Here is a 9,275-nt window from a genome sequence, read left to right as displayed (position 1 = left end):
TGGTGCTGCTGCTGCTGCTGCTGCTGCTGCAGCGCCGCCGCGGCGCAGCGCCTTGCGCACGGCGTCGCTCTCCCACCACTGGTGCAGCCGAGAGCCGCGCTGCTGTAGCACCTGCTGCCAGCTGCAGCAACCGGCCCAAAGCAAAAGCAGCAGCAGCAAGATCAGCAGCGCAGCCAACGCCACAGACGGTGGTGGGGCCTAGCAACTAATGCTGCAGCAAAACTGCCTCCGAAGCACTTCTGAGTTTTGTGCAGCAAGCGTCTTCTGCCCCTAGCACCAGTCAGGAACACAGACTGGCAGCAGCCACCAGCACAGAACGGCAGCAGCCAGCAGCACAGAATGACAGCAGCCAACAGCACGAAACTGCAGCAGACAGCAGCACCGAATGGCAGCAGCAAAACGAAAGCGCTCACCTAGAAACGTATCTGTGGGTCACGTCTTTCAGCTCTCCTGAAGACTCCACTGCCAGAATAAAGCGGACTGCGTCGCGCCCTTGTTGGTCCAAGGCGGAAACGTGAGGCTGCTGCTGCTGCGGCTGCGGCTGCAGCAGCTGCTGCGCCTGCGGCTGCAGCAAAGCAGCCTTGGAGCTCGCGATCCGTGCAGCAAATTCCCACGGTGGGCCTTCTTCAGATTCCTTTGACACGCTAGAGGCAGCAAGCTGTGCTGCCGGGAGAAGTCCATCTGCTGGCCGTCTACGCTGCGGCTGCTGCTGCTGCCTCTGCTGCTGCGGCTGCTGCTGCGGCTGCTGCTGCTGCGCATGCCGCTGCCGCAGCAGCGCGCCTCCCCGTGCCTGTTTGCGGGCGCGAAGGAAATCCAAGCCTAAGAGTTCGCCGCCGCCAGCTGCTGCTGCTGCTGCCTTGCGTTTGCCCGTGCTTCCGGCAGCTCTAGAGCCAAGTCCCCCAGTGGGCTGCGCGGCGCCCCTTTTCCTGCTGCTGCTTTGCTTCCATGCAGCAGCAAACTCATCAGCCAGCAGCGCGGCCTCTTCTGCCATCTCGTGGGGCGCCGCCGTGACGCTGCGCCTACTGCTGCTGTAGCTGCTGCTGCTGCTGCTGCTGGGCTCAGAAGAGGCCCCTTCCGTCGCATCTGCTGCAGCTTTCAGCAGACGCTGCAGCTGAGGTGGTTTTTTTTTTTTTTTTTTTTTTTTTTTTTTCAGCAGCGAGCGCAGCACGGGAGACTGCAGCACCTGCTGCTGCTGCTGCAGCTGCTGCTGCGGCTGGGGAAACACATAAAGAGCTAGGTAATCCGGCTTTAAGAAAAGGATGCCCCACTGCCCGGCTTCCCAGTAGAGAGGTCGCCTTTGACCTGGGGAAGCAAAACGGCGCACTGCTGCTGTTGCTGTTGCTGTTGCTGTTGCTGGTGTTTGTTTGGAGGCCGCGCACTCCGAAATGCCTTCAGTCTTCAAATCTTCAGCGCCATGGGTGTTTTGGTTACTTGCTGCTGCGTCTCCCTCTGCGTCAGGTTCGCTGTCACTGCTGCTGCTGCTGCTGCTGCGATTTCGAGCTGCTGAAGCCGCGCAGCGTGGGGGTTTCGCAGTAAGAAGAAGCCCGCTAGTAAGGGAGCGGGCGTTGCGCTCTGCTGCAGCAGCTAGTTCTTGCTGCTGCTGCAGCTTCAACAGCTGCTCTTTTGCCCGCTGCTGTATCTTGCGCAGCTCAGCTAGCTGCTGCTGCTGCACCACGCAGCAGCGCCTGAGAAAAATCAGCTGCAGGGTCTCCTGCGCAACGTCCACGGCTCTCGGAGCGTAGCAGCCTGCTGCTGCAGCAGCCGCGTCTGCTGCTGCTGCAGCAGGAGGGGAAACTGTGGGCAGCCTGCGTCCCGCCAAAACATCAGCAGCATCATAAACAGATTGCTGCGGCCCCTTGAAGACACAGGCAATCCAGCGCTTCTCCTGCGGGCAGAAAACTTCGCCCCACATTTGCAGGGGCGCCGGCAGCTGCAGCAGCTGCAGCAGCTCGGATCTGCTCAAGGGCGGCAGCTGCTGCTCAACTGCTGCTGTCACTTCTGCTGCTCCTGCTGCTGCTCTCCCCGCTCCGCTGCGGACCTGTCTCCTGTGAGGCAGCAGTCGTGTGGCAGCAGCACGCACCCGACCTGCGGGAGTGGGCACTGGGGGGCCTGCAACTTCTGCTGCTCCTGTTGCTGCTGACTCTGCTGCTGGTGGCTTTCGGACACAAAAAAGACAGTCGTATGGATTCGCCCTCAAAAGCTGCTGCTGCTGCTGCTGCGCGCCCACGGCCGCCCGCAGGTGCCCTGTGGCTCGTCGGCGCCCTTGTCCATCTGCTGCTGTCGCTGCTCCTGTTGCGCCTGGTGCTCTTGCTGCTCTTGCTGCTGCTGCTGCAGCAGCAAACGGCGGCAGAGGCAGGCCCGCAGCCTCAAAGAGACGAACTAGGCAGCTGGGAGGGGCCGACACGCAGGCGCTATCATCTGCGAAGAGCGCAGGAATGCAGCAGCAGCTTCCTCTGCTGCACCTACAGGGTTAGCAGCAGCACGAGCAGCAGCGGCCACAGCAACAGCATCACGGGCAGCAGCCGCAGCAGCACAAGCAGCAGCAGTGTGCAGCGGCAGGCAACGAGACACCGTAGCGCCAGTGGGGGCTGCGTTGCTGCTGCTGCTGGCAAGCGGCATTCTCCTTCCTGTTCCTGCTATCGGCAGGGGCTGCTGCTACTGCCACAATTACTTCCGCATTACTTTTGCTGCTGCTGCTGCTGCTGCTGCTGCTGCTACTGCTGCTGCTGCAGGAAAGCTTACGCTCCGTCTTGGGAGTGCGCAGACCTGCAGGCGGCAGCAACACGGCCAGCCGGGCGTTGAGGTCCAAGGCGCGGCAGAGGGCCACAAACAGCTGCGCAGATATTGAGGAGGCAGCAGCAAAATAGCAGAGGTGCAGCAAGTGCAGCAGCACGTAATGCAGCAGCAAATACTTAACAACAGACTGCTCTTGCCGAGAGTACCAGAGAACACCGCGGCCTCAGCAGCACCAGCAGCTACAAAGTGGCCGTCCACAGCAACAGCTGCTGCTAAACTGCTGCAAGCAGCAGCAACAGCAGCAGCAGCAGCAGCAGCAGCAGAACGCCCACCACAGCCAGAAGAGAACTTGAGGCCTTCGCAGAATTCAAAGCTCCCAAAGCCCTGAAAAGAACGGAAGAGAATCCAAAGGGGAAAGGCATGCGGCGGCTCGCAGCAAGGGGCAGCGCTGGCCGCAGCAGAGCCACCCCTTCGCTGCTGCTGCTGCTGCTGGAGCCTTTGTGCTCTCCATCCTCTTCCTTTGGAACACGCTGCTGCTGCTTCTGCCGCTGCTGCTGTAGCGAAGAATGGCGCATGCTGGAGAGGACCGCAGCAGCTGCTGCCTCTGAGGCGGATTTGGCAGCGGCGATCTCTTCAGTGGAAAGTCTTGCTGCAGCAGCAGCTGCAGCAGCCTGCTGCTGCTGCTGGTACGCGTGCTGCGCCCTGCGCGCCGCAGCAGCAGCAGCAGCAGCATGCGGTACTGATGCTGCAAAGAAGGGGTGACACAAACGGTTCTCCGGCAGCAGCTGAAGATTGGAGATGAAGCAAAAAGCAGCAAATCCGTCAGCAGGAATGCAGTACTCGCCTCCCTCTGTCTTTGTGCCGGCAGCAGCAGCAGCAGCAGCAGACCCTGGTGCTGCTGCCACCGCTGCTGCTGTTGATGCTGCTGACTCACCCACTGAGCCCCCAGTTGGTGCGGATGCCTTAGCGCCGTCTCCTGATGGATCGACGGGGGCTGCTGCTGCAGCTGCCGCTGCAGCTGCTGCTGCAGAAGAAGCCGAAGCTTCTTCTTTAGCCTGTGAGACTTGCTGCTGCAGCAGCCGCAGATGCTGCAGCAACAAACGGCGACTTCTGTGAGCAGCAGCTGTTTGCTGCTGGTGCTCCTGGTGCTGCTGCTGAGCCTTGCTGCAGAAGGCAATGTACGCAGAAAGACATGCTCCCTGCAGCAGCGGCGTGCATTTTGAGGCGCTGCTGCTGCTGCTGCTGCTGCTGCGGCCTTCTATGACACTGCTGTTGAGACCCTGCAGCCATGTTACCCACCCCAGGAGCCAAATCTTCTCCAGATCCTGAGCCCTCTTAACGCAAGCAGCCCTTGCCTTTCGTTCTGCTGCTTCTGCTGCTGCCTTTTCTGGATCTGTTTCCTTTTTAAGAGCATCCGGCGCTTTGCTGCTGCTGCTGCTGCTGCTGGTGCTGCTGGTTCCCTCAGCACTGATCGCATTGCCACTCCAAGGCGAGCTGCTAGATGCATGCAGCTCTTGCTGCAGCAGCAGCAGCGGCTGCTCTGCCTGCTCACTCTCCGCCTCTGAGTCAGCTTGTTGCTCTTCCATGGGCTCATCGCCCAGGCCCAGGGCTGCATCGAGGGAGCAGCAGTTCCCCCCTGCTGCAGCAGCAGCAGCAGAGTCCACAGATTCTGCTGCTAATGAATCTTCATTGCTTGCAAGAGAGGCAGCAGCACCACGTGCTGCTGCATCCTCAGGTGACTCTGGGGAGCCTCCAGACTGAGGTGGCATGCCGGCTCCCAGAGTGCCGCTGGGGCTGCTGCTGCTGCTGCTGCTGCTGCTGTGGAGGCGTGTGTAGCAGCCTCACTCCTTTGGCTGGGTCTCCTCTCCCCAGAGCTGCAGCGCAGCTTCGGCGCTAGTGCCGGCGAAGGCTTCCAGGTCTATTTGCGCTAGTTCGCGGCGAGAAGTCTTGCATATCAGGTGCTGCTGCTGCTGCTGCACAGCTTTCCTTAGCCGACACGGTCGCATGCGGAGCGGACCGGAGGGAGCCAAAGGCAGCAGCAGCAAGCGGCGCTGCAGCTGCAAGACGCTCACCAGATTTGAAATAAGATTTTTGCTGCTAAATCTGCAGCAACACCCACAAGCCGGTAGAGGAAGTCAGCTCTTGCTGCCGCCGCTGCTGCTCTGCTGCTGCTCTGCGCTGGTCTGGCACTCAGCTTGTGTCTGTGGAAGGATCGTTAGCCTGATCCCAAAACAACATTTTATAATTGTTAAGACTTTCTCCTTAAAGCAGCAGAACAATTTTTAGCGTTGCTCCTTTTCTGCTCGCACTAGAAGGCAGCAGAAGCTGCAGCAGTGCAGCAGAGGTTCTCTGGAACAGCAACACCAATGCCAAGAGGCAACTGAACGGTTAGAGGCAGCAGCAGCAGTAGCAGCTTGTGCTGCTGCTGCTGCCGCTGCAGCGGGTGGCTGCAGCCAATGCTGCGTCAGAAGTAAGACTCCAGCGGGAAAGGATCTAGCCAGGATGAAGGCAGCAGCAAACAACACCAGGCAGCTGCTGCTGTGTCTGCCTATGAGGCGGAACTCGCTGCGGCCTTGCATACCGGCGAGAACGCTGCAGCAGCAGCGCTGGACGCTGCTGCAGCCGCGGCAGCAGCAGCAGCAGCAGCGGCTGCAGCAGCTACGGGTGCAGCAGCAGCAGCAGGAGGGTGATCAACCTGGCAGATCCACTCCTTCCGGCTGCAGCACGAGAAGCAGCAGCTGCAGTTCCTGCGGAGCTTTTGCTGCCGATCTGCCGCCTGCGTTGCTGCCTCGAGCCCGCCTCCAGGGCTTCACATGTGGCATGGCGTCTGCAGCAGTCGCTGCTGCTGGGGTAGCCCAGCAGCAGCAGCAGCAGCAGCAGAGAACCAAGCAGCAGAGGCTGGTGCTGCACAAGCAGATACAGCAGCTGAGGCAGCTGCAGCACGAGCGGCGTCTGCAGCAACGGGCTGCAGGCGATGGCCTCTTTTGCAGTGGCTGGGCTCTCAATGAATGGTGCTGCTGCTTCACGACATCTGCTGCTGCGTCTTTTGCTGCTGCAGCGACACCTGCAGCAGCAACAGCAGCAGGAAATGGCTCTACTCTTGCCGCCCCTGCTGCTTTACGTGAAAGCTTCAAAGCCGCAGGAGAGGCTTCGAGGGGAGTCGAGCTGTCTCGATACGCACAGCAGCAGCAGCTGCTGCTGCAGCTGCTGCAGCCGCAGCTGCCGCCCCGGGAGGCGCGCTCAGCCGTCACAGCGTTGATGCAGCTTGCCACGACGCAGACTCGGCAGCAGCAGCAGCAGCAGCGCGCCTTCAGACCCGCGGGGCTGCCTCTAGGCGTGGGGCTGCTGCTGCCAGCAGTAATTCTGAAGCTTCTAAGGGAAGCTGTGGGGCGTGGCCTGCCTCCAGGTGTATGTACACCTCAGCAGCAGCAGCTCGGGCCCAGCCTGCGTCACTGCGTAGAGCTGCTGCGCGCGTTTGCTTTGCTACTTCCCGCGCTTCGAGAGCTTCTGGCCAGGGCCGCTGCAACAGCAGCAGCAGCAGCAGCGGGCACAGCAGCAGCAGCAGCAGCGGACGCAGCAGCTACTGCGGCGCATGCGCAGTGTCACTTTCCACACCTGCTGAGACTCCATGTGGCGGACGCTGCAGCAGCAGCTGCTGCTCCTGCAGTGGGAGTCAGCAGCTCTCCCCGAGCAGCCGCAGCAGCAGCAGCAGCACAACCGGCGCTGCAGTCCACTGCGTACGAAGGGGCACGGGGTGTTGCTGCGTTCCTTAACAGCAGCGAGTGCAGAGAGCTGCTGCAGCAGCTGCTGCAGCTTCCTGCATTCAGAGCTGCTGCGGCAGTAGTGGCTAGGGCTGCCGTGGAGGCTGAAGACAGCGGCAGCATCTCCAGCAGCCCCAGGTGCAGCAGCAGCAGCAGCAGCCAAATAGGCGGCGGCGCTTACGGCGAGGTCTTGCTGGTGCGAAAAGGGCTGCATGCGTATGTCTTTGCCCCTGTGGAGGCAGCAGCAGCTTTGCTGCTGCAGCAGCAGCCCCGCGAAGAGCTCCTCGAAGCCCTAGGGGCTGCATGCAGCTGCAGGCTATTGGCAGCACTTGTGCGATTTTTGCAAGCTTCGAGCGAGATGCAGCAGCAGCAGCAGCAGCAGCAAGACTCTAACAGCCACTTGTGGCTGAGTCCCTTCGGCCAGCGCTGCTGGGGAGAAGTCATTCGGCTTGCGCGGTGTACAGCGAGCAGCAGCAGCAGCAGAAGCAACAGCAGCAAGAGCAGCAAAATCGAGCGCCACGCCGCTGCAAGCAGCTCTGCTGCTGCAGCAACAGCTGCTGCAGCAGCTGCTGTTCGTGGTAGCCTGCCCGGGCTGGAAACAGCTTTGCCTGAGGCGCAGACGTTGCTGCTGCTGCTGCTGCGCTGCTTCGCCTCCAGAATCGACGCAGCAGCAGCAGCAGCAGCAAAAGGTGCAGCTTCAGCAACGCCCCACCAGTGGTGCCCCAGTAGTACTGCTCTGCTGAGCTGGAGAGACATAGCAGATGCAGCAAAAGATGCAGTGCGGCTGCAAGTGCTTTTTGCGACAGAAGGAGTTCCTGGGGGGGCGCCAGCTGCTGCTGCTGCTGCTGCGCGCAGCAGCAGCAGCTTCAACAGGGCCCTCGCTGCAGCAGCCCAGCAGCTGCTGCTTGCTGCTGTCTCTGCCTGTGAACCGCAGCTGCCCCACATCCCTCCTGCGGATTTGGCTGCGCTGCTGTGGGCTGCTGCAACTGCAGCGCCCCAGGTGTACAGACAGCAGGGGCAGCAGCTGCTGCAGCAGCAGCTACTTCGAGTGTTTAGAACTGCAACGGACGTGCTGCTGTTGCCGCAGCAGAATGCACGCGCCCTGATGCAGCTGCTGTGCAAGGAACAACAGCAGCAGCAAGGGCAGCAAGGGATGCAGCAGCGGCAGCTGCAGCAGCAGCTGCAGCAGCCGCTGCAGCAGCCGCTGCAGCAGGGGAAGCCCGCGGTGCTGCTGCAGTTCTCTCCGCAGCTGCAGCAGGCCACGCCGGTGGACAAGTGTCTCCTTATTTGGAGCTTCCTGGCGTGGAGCAGGGCAGCAGCTGGGAGCACTGCTGCTGCTGCTGCTGCTGCGGTAGGGCCCATGGAGTGGCTGCTGCTGACTGCAGCCTTCAGGCAGCTGCTGCGGCACCAGCAGCTGCTGCTGCAGAGCAGCGGGGCCATGGCACTTCACGCTTTGGCCGTGCATGCCGACTCTTTGACGCGCCCAGCCGACACACCCCCAGCTGCTGCTGCAGCAGCAGCTGCAGCTGCAGCGGCTGCAGCAGCTGCACTTGCGCAGCTTGAAGAAAACGGGGGCTTTGGCGGAGAAGTCAGCAACTCAAGAGCGGCTGGCGGCACAGCAGCGGCAACAGCAGCGGGGCCTGCTGCTGCAGGTGCTGCAGCAGCAGCTTTATCGACAATTTTCACTTCATTTGGCGCTGGAGGAGCTGCTGCTGTAGGTCCTGGTACAGACAGGGCTGCTGCTGCTGTGTGGCTTCTGAAGGCCGTGCGGCAGTACTGCGGGCTGCTGCTGAGGGACTGCTGCTGGGCAGCAGCAGCAGGAAGACTTCAGGTAGGCGCTGCTGCTGCTGATGCTGCAGCAGCCGTTGCCCTAGCTAGTGCAGCAGCAGCAGCACTGCTGCTTCCGCGTCGCCGTCGGTTTGGCCGGCTCTGCTGCAAGCACTCTAACCAGCTGCGCAGCAGAGAGAAGTGCTGCACATCTGCTGCTTGCTGCTGCTGCCTGCTGCTGCTTGTGTCCTAGGCTGTCCGCTGCAGACGAGTCCTTTCTTCGCTGCTGCACTCTGCTGCTCTTTTGGCCCGGGCAGCAGCAGCACCAAAAGCTCCGGCCACTTTGGGGGGCCCCAGGCCTTCGGACAGGGGCCTGGGGCGCGAAGGCTTTTCGCTGCTGTGTCAGCTGCAGCGCCAGTTGTACGCTGCCGTCCGGCAGCAGCAGCAGCAGCAGCAGCAGCAGGGGCGAGAGGGACAACTGCAGCGGGACTGCTCCCGTCTTTTCACTCCACACAGCGTCAGCCAGATCGTGTGGGCCATGGCTGCAAGCGGAGTCTTCCACGTGCTGCTGCTGCAGCAGCTGCTGCTAGAGGTGCTTTGCTGTTCGTGCTGCAGTGCTGCTGCCAGCTCCGCGCCAGCTTCCTGTTGTTTGTTGCATTCGCGGGGGCCTTAAGCGACGGCAGTAGGCACAAACTGCTGCATCTGCCTCTGCTGCTGCTGATGCTGCTGCTGTTGCTGCTGCGGTTTAGGTGCAACAGCAGCTAAGGCTGCTTTCAGGGAAACACATGACAGCGCTACTGTGCAGCGCCTTCGACCTGGGCGCACTGCTTTCCTTTCCTCGACAGCAGCAGCAGCAGCAGCCGCTGCTGGTGCTGCAGCCGCGAGCTCGCAGGCAGCTGCATCGAGCTTTTTTGAAGGAGCTGGCCCGGCGGGTTCTGCTGCAGCAGCAAACTGCAGGCGTACGGGGAGCTGCAGTGCAGCATGGCAGAGAGGGCGTCAAGGGCGTGCCGA

General features: G+C 61.7%; 2 protein-coding genes across 2 annotated transcripts in view; one reads left to right on the top strand and one right to left on the bottom strand.

The window, feature by feature from the left end:
* The window catches only part of ETH_00031930 (DNA repair protein, putative), a gene marked incomplete at both ends in the record, with an annotated part of 6,157 nt that extends 1,652 nt beyond the window's left edge, over positions 1–4,505 (bottom strand). The window contains 3 exons of the mRNA XM_013378048.1: positions 414–2,418; positions 2,743–2,833; positions 3,069–4,505. Of these exons, the coding sequence (XP_013233502.1) occupies positions 414–2,418; positions 2,743–2,833; positions 3,069–4,505 (3,533 nt within the window). The remainder of the gene's footprint in view (positions 1–413; positions 2,419–2,742; positions 2,834–3,068) is intronic.
* A 733-nt stretch (positions 4,506–5,238) lies between these two features.
* ETH_00031925 (uncharacterized protein) overlaps positions 5,239–9,275 on the top strand; it is a gene marked incomplete at both ends in the record, with an annotated part of 5,995 nt that continues 1,958 nt past the window's right edge. The window contains 3 exons of the mRNA XM_013378047.1: positions 5,239–8,328; positions 8,518–8,856; positions 9,014–9,275. The exon at positions 9,014–9,275 is cut by the window's right edge and continues 185 nt beyond it. Coding sequence (XP_013233501.1) covers positions 5,239–8,328; positions 8,518–8,856; positions 9,014–9,275 — 3,691 coding nt within the window. The remainder of the gene's footprint in view (positions 8,329–8,517; positions 8,857–9,013) is intronic.

The sequence above is a fragment of the Eimeria tenella genome, genomic scaffold (genome assembly GCF_000499545.2).
Source record: "Eimeria tenella Houghton genomic scaffold, Eth_scaff72, whole genome shotgun sequence".
NCBI lineage: Eukaryota > Apicomplexa > Conoidasida > Eucoccidiorida > Eimeriidae > Eimeria > Eimeria tenella.
The sequence above is the reverse complement of the archived record's forward strand: the minus strand, read 5'-3'. Positions and strand labels throughout refer to the sequence as shown.